The sequence below is a fragment of the Ascaphus truei genome, chromosome 2 (genome assembly GCF_040206685.1).
Source record: "Ascaphus truei isolate aAscTru1 chromosome 2, aAscTru1.hap1, whole genome shotgun sequence".
Taxonomy (NCBI): Eukaryota; Metazoa; Chordata; class Amphibia; order Anura; family Ascaphidae; genus Ascaphus; species Ascaphus truei.
The window spans coordinates 100,250,711-100,267,332 of NC_134484.1; the positions used below are offsets into that span (position 1 = coordinate 100,250,711).

Below are 16,622 nucleotides of genomic sequence, written 5' to 3' on the forward strand. Positions count from 1 at the left end.
AAAGACTTAGAAGTTTCTCACCAAGAAGCTAGCGCGCTCAAAACAGAGCTGGGTACTTTGAAGAAAGCCAAGGAAACGGTCCTAAGGGATATAGAGACTGTGAAAATGGAGAATATAAACCTGAAAGAAGAGGTTTTAAACCTGACTGGTCAGGTCAGTGATGGGACTGAGAAGCTTCACCAAGCGCAGAAAGTGAAGGCGCAATTGGCGCAAGAAAAATTAGAGGTGCAGGAAGCACTGCAGAATGCAGAGAGGATGCAATGTGTCTCCCTGGAGCAGCACACACAAGTAGCGCACCTATGGCAGAGCCAGCTGCAAAAGCTACATGCAAGTCTGCAAGCGGCCAAGGAGAAGCAGCAAGTGCTACAGGAACGGCTGAGTACCCAGTATGTCCCCACAGAACAGCATGAGGAGCTGAGGGCCACGCTGTACGCCACAAGAGCATCGCTGGGGGCGGAGCTTGAAAGCCAGGTGATTCTGTGTGAGAGGGAGCGCGAAAAGGTCCAGAGACTGGAGCAAGAGCTGGAGAAGCAGAGAGGCAACTCCATCTCCATGAGTCAGTATGCCAAGGAGAAAGAAGCCTGGAAAACAGAAGCAGCGGCGATACTGGCGACAAAAACTACAGACCTCCAAAAGATGAAGGCGGCGCTGACGCAGGCCCAGAGCAAGCACCGGGAAGAGGTGAAGGCCCTGAGAGGGGACTTGCAGGATCAAACTGAAGTCTTGCAGACGCAGATTGCTGAGCGCAAAATACAACTCGCCGAGAGGGAGGAGGTGACCGTCCGTCAGGTGGCTTGCCTGACATTGCGCTATGAAACCGAGATGGCTGATACCCACAGGCTGCTGGACAACACGGCTAATGAGAGGGACCGACTGCAGCTGGAGCTGGACAAGGTCTGGGAGGAGCACAGGCAATTGCAGGTCAGAAATAGAGGAAAAGAAACAGATTTAAGCCTTGCGCTGAACCTGCTAAGAGATGTGGAGTCGCGACTCAACGCCAAAGAGGATGAACTGGCAGCGGCACTGAGTGAAAAAAGATATGCAGAAGGACAGCTTCATGACCTGAGGAAGGACCTGGAGTCTGAACGTGCTGGCCGCAAGTTGGCGGAGAAACAAAAGCGTGACCTGGACGAGATACTCGAGGCCCTAAAGACTGAGCATGTGGTTATGTTGGACACCGCTCAGTTGGAAAATAAGATGAGAAAGACATCACAGGTTATCCAGCAACACTCCCAACGGAGTAAATTAAAGGGACAAGAAAGAAAGGCCCAAGCCTACGAGTCTGCCGACGGTAATAGAGCGGCATCATGGGGTGCACTTAGGGTTAATAAGACCCCCACCCAAATTGAAGTTATAAAGATAAATGAGGTGAAAACCAACACTAAAAATACGCTGATGAGAAAGGTCCAGAAGCCATCACCACTGAAGCGGAGTTACTGTCTTCACAAGAGAAGGCTAAGCTTCAAGGTAGCCCTCTAAGGAAGCTTTTCACTGGATCTGGTTTAAAGAAGCTTTCAGGCAAGAAGCATAAAGGAAAGAAGGAAGAAGAGACAAAGGCAGAGTATGTGACAGAACAAGTACCTGTCTCATTGGAGTCTCGTGATCCTGCAGAGGTAGATGGAGGAGACAGTTCGCCCTCTTCTCCTGATGAGTCTATAGAGACCTCTCCTACAGAAAATGTAATGGGAGACACAGCACAGACTGTTGAAACAGAAGGTGAAGGGGCCACTTCTGATGGAGAAAGAAAGAAGGAAGGCATTACACCATGGGCCTCTTTTAAAAAAATGGTCACCCCTAAAAAGCGTGCAAAGCTGCCTTCTGAAAGTGACAAAGAAGATGAGGTTGAAAAAGCAAAGAGTGCTACCATGTCCTCTACTGGTAGTGCTGGTTCTGTTGAAAATCAAGAGGAAGCTAAAGAAAATGGTGAGGAACAAAAGCTGGAAAAGAGCCCGGAAGATAAGAAAAAGGTTGACAGCTCTGTATCATGGGAAGCTTTAATCTGTGTGGGTTCTTCTAAGAAAAGGGCCAGGAAGACTTCTGATTCAGACGAAGAAGTACAAAAACCTTTGAGGAAGGTCAAAAAACAGAGTGAGAAGCAGGACAAGCACTGGTGAGTGAATACTATGAGCTAACTGAGGTCTTGGCTCTTCTACAGGGTAAGGGAGACTCTGAGCCCAAGAGGAAGAAGGCAGAGATAGCTGATAGACAGCAGGAGGCTTGGGGACATTTGCAAAAGGGGACACAACAAAGGCGGAGCTTCAACCCTAGACTCAGGAAAGCACAAGAGAAAGCGGTAGAGAAGGATGAGTGTTCAGGCCCAGATGGCCTGGTAATTACCCAAAAAAGAAAATGCCTAAATTGGAAGGCAAGAAAAAAAAAGGGGGGGAGGGAAGGGCCGACGTCAGACATTTTCGCCAAAAATGCTGGTGCATGGGAATGGTGCACGGGCCGCTCCACAGGACAATGTTTCGCTGGGGAGAGGGATATGTGACAGAGTCACTGACTCAGTAGGCTGGAATAGTGAATGGAGAGACGCTGCAGCCAGTTCACAGAGTGTTAATCTCCTCAGACAGAAGGAAGCACACCTGCAGCCTAATTAAGCAGGAGGCCTGAGAGACTGCAGGTTTAAAAGCAGGAAGTGACACACACACAGAGAGCTTGTTTTTCCACAGGAAGGTGGAGAGAACTCTCCCGGCTTGGAAGCCGTAGCAGCTGCTACTGCTCTGGTCCCCAGTCCTGCGAGGAGCTTTGCTGCTGGAACCAGCTGGGACCCCAACCCAGGATAAAGATAAACATTGCTGCGAGGCTGGACACAGCCTGCTCCCCGTAACCGAGTTCCTGTTTGCTGTTTGGAGCTGAAACAGATAAGACTTTATTCTTATTATGCTTAGTGGTTATCGTTTGTGTAGCATGTTTTGGGCATGACCAGATTAGCTGGCTGTCCTGTTAGTAAGGGCTCAAGAAGTGAGTTAGTGTCCCTAACAGGACTAGGCTTTAATTTGCAAGAAAGTAGTTTCTTAAAGGGACAGTGCACCCGTACTTATTTTGGTTGTGGCTAATAAACCACTAGTGTTTAAAGTTTCCCATCGTGTCAAGTGTCTTACTGACCCCGCCGCGAGGCCGTCTTGCCACATAGGATACAAAACAAATAACCTATATAATCAATCTTCTTATGGGGTCTTCATCCAAATATACAGTCACATCCTTCCATACCCACATTAACTGTAATGTGAAAACACAAAAAGGTATACTAATCATCATCATCATATTAAATAGTCATGAAGTAAAAATAAATGAGTATATTTTATATTTTATTGTTGGAATTAGAGGAGGAAATCTAATTTCACATTAAAAAAATGGAAACAAAGTGTCTGACCATTATTAACAATCCATTCATATGTCAGGAAACCATCAACTGTATCTCTTACATAAACCCACCCTGGTGTTTACTTGATGATGGTAAATCTCAACTGGCCCCTCCCTCAAACACCAAGACCAAACCAGCAAGCCACACTGAAGTGTTAGTCGAGGTTTAATGACCACAGCATTTATTGATAACCTTAATACTGACTTTGTCACCCATGTGTTTTTCACCACAAACTATCAGAGCTCAAGTGCCATACCATCCAAACAGGACATACTGCTTGACCTCACAGCCATACTGGGAGGACATCACCAGACCGACTGCCCCAGCTATAGCCTGGGGACACATTGCCCACTACAGTATCCAACTCCTATGAAGACCCGTCTCTCCAAGTGCAATTTGACCACTACCACCACCGTCAAAGGTGAGGCAATTTTACACACCTAAATTATGCCACAAACCACACCATGCTGAATGCCCTCTTTCAGGCTATTCTGTATTAAATATATTTAAGGTTGTGTCGGATACATTTTCCTGTCCAATCTACTTCAAACTTATGTAACCTCAACAAATTGTCCAACAAGGTTACATATAGCCCCTTAAAACTCCCCAACATCCATCTACCCCCCTTAATCACTTCCTCGCCCAGCTCCAGCCTTGTTTCTTCTGCAGCTACCTTGATCAAAAATGCATGTTAGCAATAAACAAATGTATTAGCCCCTTCTAGGCACACCCCAAAACAATTAAAAAAACAATGGAATCCCCCTTTAAGCAGTAAATGATGTTCGAACTATAGCCAGCCAGGCCTCCACTTAATCCCTCCCCCCCCTCTCCTCCATCCCCCCAATACAACCCACGCCATTAGCCAAACCAAGGGATTGATACGTTATAGACATTCTCCTAAAACTCATGCTAACCTGATCAAAATTAATTGAATTGAACCACCAGCCACCTCACTTAATATTTGTTTTTTTCAACTCACAACAAACTCGACCTATCTTGAATCTGTTGAAAATGTCACAGAGAATACAATTCCCCAACAGTGCGACCACTAACATAAATAAAAAAAACAAAAAAAACACTGGCAGAAATACACAATTCCGCCACAATAAGCCCAGGATTACTGTGTGAGGGAGGGAGGGGGCGGCTAGAGATAAACTACAGACAGAAACAGGTTTACCCACCATACTGTGACGACTCAGGAGATTCCTTCCTCTCCTTGTCCCTCTCTCCCATCTCCTGTCACCCTTTCTACTCCTTCCCACTCCTCTCCTTCACCTTCTACCTCTCTCCCCTTGCCGCAGCGCATTCCCCGCAGGTCCCGCATACCCACGCGCTTCCTTAGCCCCTGCTTTGATCCTCCCCGCTCCCTCTCCCCCGCGGTAGCTCCTTTACCTTCCCCTGTGGTGCCATCTGTCCTGTTGCCTCCTCCTCACGTGGCTCCCACGGAGCTGCGTTCCACGCGCCTGGTGACGCGTCCGGTGCGTGCACCCCCTCAGCCCACGGAGGACACGCGTCCATGCTCCTCTCTGCCTTTGCTGGCCATCGTGCGGGCACAGGCCTCACGTGCATTCCCCTCCTCTTGGCTCCGTCCCCCTCCTGCGGTCTTCCCCTGCTCCATGCGGGCCGCGCCTGTGTTGCAACCTGTACGCGCGCATCCCCAGCTTACAGGGGGCGCGTGTCAGACACTTCTTACCAGGTTCCCCCTGTCTCCACTTTCCAAGCTGTACAGGCCATTCCCCTGACTGCCCCTTCTGTCTCCTCCTCTTCTCCCCCTGACCTATTTCCTGCTTCTCACTCAGAAGCGTGTGTGAAGAGCTCCCAGGCATTTGGTAAGGAATCAGCTTTATTCTTTCTTTATTTGTTATATTTTGCTGTGGATCTGTGGGGGGGTATACTGTGAGTATACTGTGAGCTTTTAGAGGGTTTTGGGTGCTTTTTCAGGTTTAAAAACCGTTTTTGGTCTTCACCCAGAGGCTGCAGTGATTCAACCCAGCAAAGCTACACTGTGGCTGGCTGGAAACTGTAGTCCAACCCCTCTCACCTCACCCACCCCTGGTTGTTTCTTTTCCTTCTAATTTCACCTTAATTTAAGCCTGATTTCCTTTTGTCATTTGCATTTTTGGGAACTCTGTGTCTTACTTTAAGATCTTCAATATTGTGGTGTGGTTTCTTGTAAGAGAGAGAGTTAAATAATAAGGGGAGAAAAGAGAAGATTACAGCAGGTTTTAAAAAGCGGTTTTTCTTCCCCTCCCTGTGCAGAGATAGTTAATTGGTTCTTAAAGGGACAGTTTCCTCTCTGCATCTCTCTCCCTAAGCACTATTTCCTCCCCTTACTTAGAGGCTTATTTTATCATGCCTGGGGGGAATAGGACTAGTGCAGCAACGGGGGCCACACCTGGACATCGGACCCCAAAAACTGGGGCCCCTAGGATAACCACAGCCCTAGGCCTGGTACATCCAGTGCCCTGGCCACACCTCCCCCGGCTCCTGTCGTCAGTTTAACCCCTGCAGTCCCAGTTCCAACATGGGCACTGGTGGCAACTGCAGGCGTTGACCCCAGCAACAACAACGCTGGGGCCACGCCCGGTGTGAGCAGGAACCTTGGGGTGAGGTGCCCAATGTCACCTGGCCTCAACATGAAGATCTATGTGAGGGCTGTGGCAGACATTGTGGGTCCCTCTGCTGTGGGTCCTCCATACGCTGGCTGCCACCCACACCCTGGTGCAGAAAGGCATCAGTGTAGGGGGGACCTACATCCCCATAGAGCCCATGGAGGGGTTAGGCACAAAAATGATCCTGTCCAATGTGCCCCCCTTCATCCCAGACAGCCTCATGCGCCCACGCCTGCAAGCCCTGGGAGATATTAAATCTCCCATAACAAAAATTCCGCTGGGCTGCAGGGATAGAGCGCTGAGGCATGTGCTCTCATTTAGGCGGCAGGTACAGCTGCTGCTGCCGGGGAGCACAGAATCTGTGTAGGGGTCCTTTAGGGTGCCCTACGAGGGCATTCAATACACTGTGTTCTATGGCACAGAGGGGGTTAGGTGTTATTTGTGCAAGATGCTGGGGCACACTCATAGGAGTTGCCACAAAGGGAATAGAAATCCCACTTCAGCTCCTGCACCCGCCCCTCCCTCTGCCAAGACACCCGGTGCAGCTGTGCCCACCACAGCGGGGCCCTCGAGGGCCCGGGTCCCTCCAGGGACCGCAAGAGATGTCGCTGTCCCATCCCGAACAGTGACGTCTGTACCTCTCCCCAAAGAACAGAGGGAGAAGGAAAAACCCTTGAGGGCCCAGGTCCCCTCTGGGACCGCAGAAGATGTCGCTGTCCCATCTCGAACAGTGACGTCTGCGCCCACCACAGCGGGGCTCTCGGGGGCCCAGGCCCCCCCTGGGACCGCAGGAGATGTCGCTGTCCCATCTCGAACAGTGACATCTGCGCCCACCACAGAGGGGTCCTCGGGGGCCCAGGTCTCCCCTGGGACCGCAGGAGATGTAGCTGCCCCATCTCGAGCAGTGACATCTGCACCTCTCCCCGGGGAGCGGAGGGAGGGGGTCGCCCTGGAGAAGCCACCCTCTGTTGTCGCTGTCCCCCCCCCCCCCGGGAGGAGACACCCTGTGCTGCTGCGCCCACCGGGGCGGAGCCCTCAGGGGCCCAGGTCCCCCCTGGGATCGCAGGAGATGTTGCTGCCCCATCTTGGGCAGTGACGTCTGCACTTCTCCCAAGCAAAAAGAGGGAGAAGAAAAGAGTTACCCTGAAGAAGTCACCCTCTGTTGTCGCTGTCTCCCCCCAGGAGCACCCTACCCCCAATGTAAGCACCGTACAGGGTGCTGGGAAGCGGTGGGAGGCTCCCGCTGAGGAGGTGGCGGTACCCTTTTTTGGGGAATCAATCCCCAGGAAAAGGAAAGCAAAAACTAAAGAATAAGAGGGTGATTGAGGAGGGCGAGGAGGGTGAACCGTATTACGTTCACCCTCAAAGTCTCCGAAGCGGAATGCAACATCAATTCTGCACAGGGTGGCCCTGTCCGGCCCACAGGTTAAGATTAGCCAGTGTAAGCCGGACCCCATAAATATGCAGTCCCCCCCCCTCGAAGATCTGGAGGGAATGCAGGAGGAGGTACCCGGCGTCCCTGGGGTGGAAGATCAAAGTGCTCAACAAAATGAGGCTTTGCTCCTAGAAATGGACGTTGGAGAGCCTTCCAACACCCCTCCCAGTTGGAGAACATCCCCCGGGGACTTGTGTTTCGGTGAATCTGCCGCGCCGGACACAGTTGTCTTCGGGGACTCGGAGGTCGGCCAGGATCCCCCTCCGGCTGTACCGCCTTCGGGTGGCACACCTGAGGCTGAGCCCCGGTTTGTGTCACCGGAAGAAGGGGATGGGCTTGGGCTGACCCCCGTGGTTGGGAGTTTGGAGGATGGAGCGGGGGAGGCGGGTGTGGGTGAGGGTGTTTTAGCGAGCACTTCATTTTGCATCTGGGAGATGCCAGATGGGAGCTCTCCTGGTGAGGAGTTTTGGTCGGGCACTTTGTTGGAGGCGACTACTGGGCTGGACCCTCCCTATGAGGTACTTGCTGAAAAGTGCCCTCCCGAGATTAATGCGAAGGCCTGTGGCATCCCGTTTGTTCGCATAGTGGTAGAGGAGACCAGGAGGGCACTGTGTGCCTCGTTGGCCCCCGAGGACACTAGGGAGACCGCTACCTCCGCCATACCACCACCAGCTACCCCTGAACATCCCACATGAAACATGTGGAACATGTGGAACACATGAAACATGTGGAACAACATGAAAAGTTGGATGTGGAGGATATAGTGGACCCCCTTGTGGAACCACCGAGGAGGGGACCCACTTTAAGGCTGAGAAAGGCCCCCACAGAGAAGGGCGGGGGTCTTCAGTTTTTCAGTCAAGACGAGCTCGGGGAGTTGGGGCTCAGTGAGGAGTCCTCTTGGACCCCCATTATCCCTGCCCAGGAGCTAGATGGTTTCCTGGAGGATACTCTCTGCAAACATGGAACCACGAAGGTGCACTTGGCCCTTGGAAGGTGGAAGGATGCCTCGGTCATTCTACACTCTCTCTTAGTATACATCAGGGCTAACCACAAGGCCAAAATCTCTGGGCCTATCCATCTTCGTGTCCTGAAATTTCATAAATTGATGCGAGACCACATAAAGGCTTCTCGGGGTGTAGCTCCCAGAGCGCCTGTGGAAAGCAAAACTCCTGATTACCAATGGCTTTGAGAATCGGTACAGTTAACGTGAATGGCTGTATGGACCGGTTTCGCAGGTTCCAGGTACTCTCCTTTTTACAGAAGGGAAAGTATTCTGTGAGTTTCCTGCAGGAAACCCATACCACTCCAGAGGCTGAAGCCAGCTGGCATCTGGAGTGGCGAGGCAAGGTCTTCTTCAGCCACCTCACTTCGTCATCTAGTGGGGTGGTGACACTGTTCTCTGAGTCCTTTCAACCAGAGCTACTGCTTGCCAAAACTGTTGTTCCAGGTCGCCTGTTGCATCTCACGGTCCGGCACGAGGACTACACGTTTAATTTCTTGAACGTGTATGCTCCTGCCACCGGACCCCTGAGAAGGCAGTTCTTCGTCAGAATGTCTGAATACCTGGAGACAGTGGACGCGGACGAACACGTGGTGCTCGGAGGTGATTTCAACTGCACCCTCGAGGCTCTGAAAGACCGGAATGGCCCGGAGCCACACCCGTGTTCTGCGTCGGCCTTGCGGGAGGTCATCACCCGCTACTCCTTGGTAGACGTCTGGCGAGAACAACATCCCGAGGCATCCATTGAGTTCACCCATGTTAGGGTGTTTAGGGGTGAACGGATGTCCTGGTCCCGGATCGACAGGTTGTATATATCCAGCCACAGTGTCTCGAGCCCAGTCAAGTACCATTAGGCTGGCGCCGTTTTCGAACCACAATTGTGCGTCCATGACGGTGGCGCTACTACCAGCAGCGCCCTCGGCCGCCTATTGGCACTTCAATAATACGTTGTTGGAAGACAAGGGGTTTGCAACGTCGGTCCGAGACTTTTGGGTGGCCTGGAGAGGTTGCAGATCAGACTTTGCCACGTTAGAGCAGTGGTGGGACGTGGGCAAGGTTCATCTGCGCCTCGTTTGTCAGGAGTACACCAAAGGTGCCAGCAGGCGGCGCAATGCTGAGATCGAGGCCATTAGGGAAGAGGTGCTCGATCTCGAGAAGCGGCTGTCTGTGACAGGAGACCAATACCTGCAGTGTGCGTACGTGGAGAGGAAGTGCGCTCTCCGGGAATTGGAAGATCGGAGAGCTCGGGGGGCGTATGTGCGATCCCGCATCCACTTCCTTCGGGAGATGGGTCGCGGGTCGCGCCTCTTCTATGCGCTGCAGAAAAAGAGGGGAAACCGTAAACATATCACCTGCTTGCTAGCAGAAGACGGTACCCCTCTGACTGACCCGGAGAGCATTCGGGACAGAACCCGGAGATTCTACGTAGACCTTTTCTCTCCAAAGTCCATCCAGCCAGACGCATGCAGGGTCTTATGGGACGGGCTTCCCGCGGTCGGCAAGGGTGGAAGGGAGCGACTTGAGTTACCTTTGACTCTGGCCGAGCTCTCTGAAGCCCTTAGTCTAATGTCCCGCGGAAAAACGCCGGGGCTAGACGGGCTGACTGTGGAGTTCTTCCGTTTTTTCTGGGAGATGCTGGGACCTGATTTCACTGAGGTCCTGGCCGAAGCCCTGGAGACCGGTGAGATGCCCCTTTCGTGTCAGCGGGCAATACTGTCTTTGCTGCCGAAGAAGGGGGATCTCCGCCAGATCTCTAACTGGCGACCGGTCTCACTGCTAAGCACGGACTATAAGATCGTAGCCAAAGCGCTCTCGCTGAGGCTCAAGTCAGTGCAGGCAGAGGTGATTCACCCCGACCAGTCCTATACTGTCCCGGGCCAGAGTATTCATGACAACATTTTTCTGGTCCGGGACCTGCTACATCACGCGCAGAGGACTGGTCTGTCACTCGCCCTCCTGTCCCTAGATCAGGAGAAGGCGTTTGACAGGGTGGATCACCGTTACCTCATGCAGACCCTGCGGGAGTTTGGCTTCGGCCCACAATTTGTGGGCTTTCTCCAGATGCTGTACGCCTCTGCAGAGTGTCTGGTGAAGATCAATTGGTCCCTGACGGCACCTTTTGTGTTTGGTCGGGGAGTACGTCAAGGGTGCCCCCTGTCTGGGCAACTGTACGTGCTGGCCATTGAGCCCTTCCTCTGCCTACTGAGGAGGAGGCTCACCGGGCTGGTGCTGCGGGAGCCCGACATGCGGGTAGTCCTGTCGGCTTATGCCGATGACGTGCTCCTCGTGGCCCAGGACCTAGATGATCTAGAGCGGGCGCAAGTGTGCCAAGAGGTCTACACCGCGGCCTCTTCCACTCGGATCAACTGGTCTAAGTGCTCCGGCATTTTGGTGGGTCCCTTACAGGTGGACTCTTTGCCCCCCACGTTTCGTAATGTCTCGTGGGGGAGCGATACTCTCAAATATATGGGAGTCTACCTGTCTGCTGCGGAGAACCCGGCCCCAGAAAACTTCAGTGATCTTGAGGAATGAGTCATTGCTCGTCTGGGGTCTTGGATGTATCTGTCGAGAATGCTTTCCCTCAGGGGAAGAACCCTGGTGATCAACCAGCTGGTGGCCAGTCAGCTATGGCACCGGCTGATAGCCATGGGTCCGACCCCCGAATTTATCAACAAGATCCAGAGGAGGTTGATGGATTTTCTCTTGATGGGGAAGCATTGTGTCTCTGCGGGAGTTGCGTGCCTTCCTTTGGAGGAGGGTGGACAGGGAGTGGTGTGTGTCCGCTCCCAGTTACACACTTTCCGCCTCCAATACCTGCAGAGATACCTATTCGCAGATCCGTCTCCGCAGTGGTGCCAGCTGGCAACCAGTTTCTTTCGCCAGCTGCGCAATATGAGGTATGACCGGCAACTGTTTATCATCAGGCCCGAGGGTTTAGGTAGAGACCTCTCGGAGCTGCCGGCATACTACCGGGACTTACTTAAGGCCTGGAAACTGGTCTCCGCGACCAGGAAGGAACAGGCGGTGGGGGTTGATTTCCTCGCTGAGCCCCTGCTGTATAATCCGGCAGTGGGGGCTCGGATGTTGGATTCACCCTCTATTTGCCGCCGGCTAATCCTGGCGCAGGTGACCAGAGTTGGGGATCTCCTGGACTTTGAGCGGCGAGACTGGGTTAGGGCAGAGGTGCTCGCGCCCCGTATGGGTCTGCGTACTGCCCGCGTCCCTCATCGTTTGATCCGGGAGATTAAAGATGCCATCCACCCCGACTCACGCACCTTCATTGAGGGGGTATTGCAGACCGGAGAGCCTTGTCAACCTATCAACTTCAGCTCTCCGGATCTTTGTGTGGAACCAAGGCCACGGCAACGCCCTCGGGCTCCTCTCTCCCCCAACCTCAGCAGGTTGGGGGATATGTCCCCGGCATGTTTCCGCGGCATGCCGAGGAAAGTCCTGTATTCTCTAGTGCTCCATATAGTGCACTACCTCGCCCTTGTCACCCGCCCTGATACTATCTAGAGGCGGGTATTTCCTGCGAACGAGGGCGAGAGACCCCGGTGGAAGGAACTCTATTCAGGTTTGGTTCCCTGTCCCGCCGGGGATTTGAGTTGGAGGGTCCTCCACGGTGCACTGAGCACAGGAGAGTACTTGGCACACTTCACGGACTCCCCCGCCGCCTGTCCCTTTTGTGGCGAGCGGGAGTCCGTATATCACATTTATTTGAGTTGCGCCAGACTGCAGCCCCTCTTTTCCTTCTTGAAGAGACTTCTCCTGGCTACACTTCTCCCCTCATCTTTTTATTTTTGGGTGCCCAGTGTCCCGGAACGATAAGCCTAGGGATCTCCTGGTCAACCTGCTCCTGGCATTGGCTAAGGTAGCCATTTGTAAAACCAGGAAGCAGGTTTTGGAGGGGGGGGTCCCAACAAACATCGTGGCCATGTTCCGGTCGCTGGTGCACTCCCGTATTCGGGCAGAGTACTCGTACGCCGAGTCTACTGGGACGGTTTCAGAGTTTGCCTCCCAGTGGGCGTTAGGTGGGGTGCTCTGCTCGGTATCCCCCATCAAGGGTTCTTTAGAGTTAACCCTTCTGCTTTAAGTGCACTTCAACAGTGCACTTGTTGGTCTTCTTTTGAATATTTGTTTGACTGGTTTTTCTTTATTCTACTTGGCAACAAGTAGAATTGCTGTTCAACTGAATTGGCCGGGCGAAGTTTTAAACCAGATCAAAATAGACCCACTTCTCTCTCTACTCCTCCCCTCTCTGTCATTGGTGCACCTTCCTTTATAATCCCTGTCTGTCCACCTCTTCCTTGCTCTGCATAGTTCCTGTTTCCCTGTGTGTACCTGACCTATGCTGTGCTCCCTCTGTGCTCCTGTGATTACCTGCTCCTGTGTTACTTTGGATTTCCCTGGCTTTGACCCCTGCTTAACCTGGACTACTCTGCTCTCTGGTATCCCTTTGAACCCTGCTACACATACGACTCCGCTGACCTCTGGCTTCCTAGGACCTGGCTTGCCCTCTGACGACTCTACCCTCTGGATCCCTGAACATTGGCAAACGGACACGACTATTCTCACGGACATTCCCCAAGCATTGCAAGTATACACTAACAACTCTTCCAACAGGCCCAGCAACACTATACCACACTCCGGGCTTGCTCCCATTGCTGTGGGTGTGTGGTATCATACCGTTCCCACCTCAGTACTGGGGTCTAGCTTGGTCTGCGAGCATACAGGCATGACACATACACATCAAGGAGGTATGGTGTGCCCTTGAACAGGAAGACCCTGAGTTGAATATATATTTGCTCTATTAAAGATGAGGAATAAATTCAAGTCTCTGAACAATATAGTTAGACTGATGGTATGGCAGTGGGAGAGGCTGGAGGGTCATGAAGATGTACGCTATCATGAATGTACATAGAGAAAGGATTAAGAGACACACAGTATGACATCTTGGGTTTCCAACCAAGAAGGCATCCAAAATGGTGCTGCTCTATGACAAGGTAGGGAATTCTGGAGAAGAGAACACTTTAGAACAGATCTGGTGCTACTTCTACTATTCAAATTTGTACAAGGAGGTTGAAAGAATCTGTTAAAGAGGTAAATGTGCGTTGTGAAAAGGCCAGGTGCAAACTGCACCAATCTAGAATATCCAAACCAAGGTGTCATTAGAACTTGTCACCACAGACAATCTAGTACAAGATGAATCCAGGTCTGGTTACAAATATACAGGACACCTACAAGCTCATATTGAACTAAAAGACCATTTTATTTCATAGATATCTATACATATATATTTAGGCACTGTACCGTGTATAAGTTTCACCTGATGTGCACTGAGCTCTGTCTGTGTTTCATGTTCTGTCTCTGGTTTTAAACTGGTTACAAATATGCCTTAGTCATCATGGATCATCTCACCAAATACACTGTGGTGGTGCTGACCAAAGACTAAACAGCACTAATGACAGTAAAGATCTTATGGGAGAAGTTCATTCAGCCCTGTGGCTGCCCCCAAAGATTTAATTCTGATCAAGCTGCAGCCTTGAAGTCATGCCTGTTAGAAGAATTGTGCAAAGTGTATCAGATACAAACGTCTTGGACTAAACTGTATAACCCTCAAGGCAAAAGGTTATGTAAGAGTCAATAGAGTTCCAAAGGGCATGCTGTGGACATTGGATTGGGAGTCTAAGAAAAGAGACTGACCCAAGTATGTTCAAGAGCTAGTTTGGGTGTATAATAACATTCTGTTAGGAATCTGATTGCTCAGCGCCGTCCGCGCAACACACAGACAACCCTCAGGGAGACTTAGGGCGCGCTGCGCAATCTCCACCTACCTGCCTCCACGGGCCGGCAGCTCCTCCGTCACTGCAGGGTCGCTCCCCTCGGCGGTCCCGCTGCTCCCCCTCCTTCTCAGTGGGAGGCGCGGTCCCTCCGTCCAGCGCGCACACGTGCCCTCCCTCAACGCTGGTGCTGTACACACGCAGCTTACAGAGCACACGCCCAGCATCCGCTCTTCAGCTTCCACTCCTGCTGTAAGGCTCAACCCCCATACGCCGCGCGGGTGTGCTCAGAGTACTACCAGTGCTCACCTGTGTTGTATCAGCCGCACCAATCCGGAAAGGCTCCCTGCAGTCGTCCTGATCTGCCTCCATCCCTGATTGGTCAGCCCAGCCTTATCTAGCATCTCTGAGCCCTCACTCATCGCTCGACATAGTCTCTGTATGGAAGTTGTTTGGTGTACTCTTGGTTCTACAGGTTCTGACACAGCTCGTACGACTACCCCCTTTGGCTCCCGACTTTGGCTCTCCTCGGACTATGTATTCTCTGGCATTCCACGTTCACGGCTTGGACTTTGACCTTCCTCATCGCTCCGCTCCCTGACCTCGGCAAGGCAATCACTATTCTACTTCTACACCCGGTACCGGCAAGTATTGTCTACCTTACATACATCTGGCCTGGCAACGCTTAACCCCACACTAAGGACACGCTCCCTTTGCTGCAGGTGCGTGTATGCCTACTTTCCCTTTCAGCACAGGGGACGGGTCTGGTCTGCGGGCAGCACCGGCGTAACACATTCATCTCACTATGTTATGCACATGTTCTACTTAATGTTTGGTTGGAATACTAGACTTCCTTTGGATTCAGTGCTATAGAACCCAGAACCCAAAGAAACGTTTAGCCCAGATAGAGTACATGGGTGAAGCATCACTATCAACATTAACAGTAGGTCCATGCAGAGGCCACTCACTCTAGGGGGGAAGCAGCTTTGTCCTGTGGGAGAAGGGAGCACTGTACTGCCCATCCTCATCCTTCTCCCTTTAGAACAAGGGATAGGGTTCTAATGTAAAAAGATTAGAGAGATAAGCAAATTGGGGAATATGTGGGAGTCAGGGCCCTACATTGTAGTTAGGCAGCCAAACCCTGATTATTCTGGTTTATGTAGTGAGGCAGGAACAGGGCCTGAACGTACTCTTTACCATAATCTTATGCAGCCTCTGTCTTTCAGGGTCCACTGGAGGATAATGAGGGAGATCAGATTGCAGAACCAGTTGCTGCAGAGCTCCCTCTAGAGCCCCCAAGTCCTGTGATGTTGTCGACAGTACCTCCTGCTAAGGAGAACCATAGCTTGCAAACAGCTGAGCTTTCCAGACAAGGAAAACATAATCCTGTGAATACTGAAAAGGCTGAACGGACAGACCATGATTATGTGGAGACTGAGCGTAGGGTTCAGCCATGCTTCCAGGACTAAAGAGCCCAGGCAGAACTAATTGCACAGGACAACACTGGATCGAAGACCTGATGACATCAATGGGTAAAAAGAGTCAACACCCTACTCTCCCAGCAAGTACATTTTAATCTGCCTCCAACACATTACTGAGCCCAAATGTTTTCCTATCATAGAGAATATAGGCAAGCATGCTGCACACCAAAAAATCGATACATTTGATACGTTTACCTGTGCTCCTGAGAGCAGAGAAACCCTGTTAGTGGTCAAAAATTAGATACAGATAAGAGAACGAGTCAGGACACTGTGGATTTCCTCAAAAAATAATTTATTAAGACAACAACCATAGGCGATGTTTTGACTGCTCTAGCAGCCTTTTTCAAGAAGGGTGGCATGTTTAAAGTGACTAAGAATGTCCCACATATATAGTTCCAAAGTCCCAATGGACTTTAATCCCCTGTCAGTGTCTAGAACCTGCGGAGTCAGGTCCCATCTCGAAGTCCCGCAATGTTTCCTCCCGCGTCTGACGTCATCACGGATTTGTGCATGCGTCCTCTGTTGTTGATATCATTGCTAAGCAGCGGTCATCTCTCTTCCTGATATTCGGATCCTCTAAAGCCAATGTTTAGTATTTAACAAAGAAGACAAGATGTTGTCAGCAGGGAATAAGTCCATCTTTCTTCACACCCTCATGTCTGTGAATGAAAATGGTTTAGTAATCTCTCACTTGTTCCTTCCTTCTTATTAAGCCTTAGACAAAAAACAATAGCCAAAAAACAATTCAATATTATTTCAGTAACCCAGACCATAAATAACCTTATAGGTGCTTTACATATGTAACGCCTGTTCATGTCTGGTCTGACCCCCCCCCCCCCCCAATCTCACATTGGCCCCTGTGGTCTATCCAGCCCCTAGTGAAATATCAACTAATGGTATACATAAGGGGGAAAACATTCCTTGCTGACTCCAAATATTGCCAATCA

At 51.4% G+C, this 16,622-nt stretch overlaps 1 protein-coding gene across 1 annotated transcript in view; it reads left to right on the plus strand.

The window, feature by feature from the left end:
• The window catches only part of LOC142488119 (uncharacterized), an 83,686-nt gene that overhangs the window by 54,114 nt on the left and 12,950 nt on the right, over positions 1–16,622 (plus strand). The window contains exon 2 of the mRNA XM_075588491.1: positions 15,421–15,639. Coding sequence (XP_075444606.1) covers positions 15,421–15,639 — 219 coding nt within the window. The remainder of the gene's footprint in view (positions 1–15,420; positions 15,640–16,622) is intronic.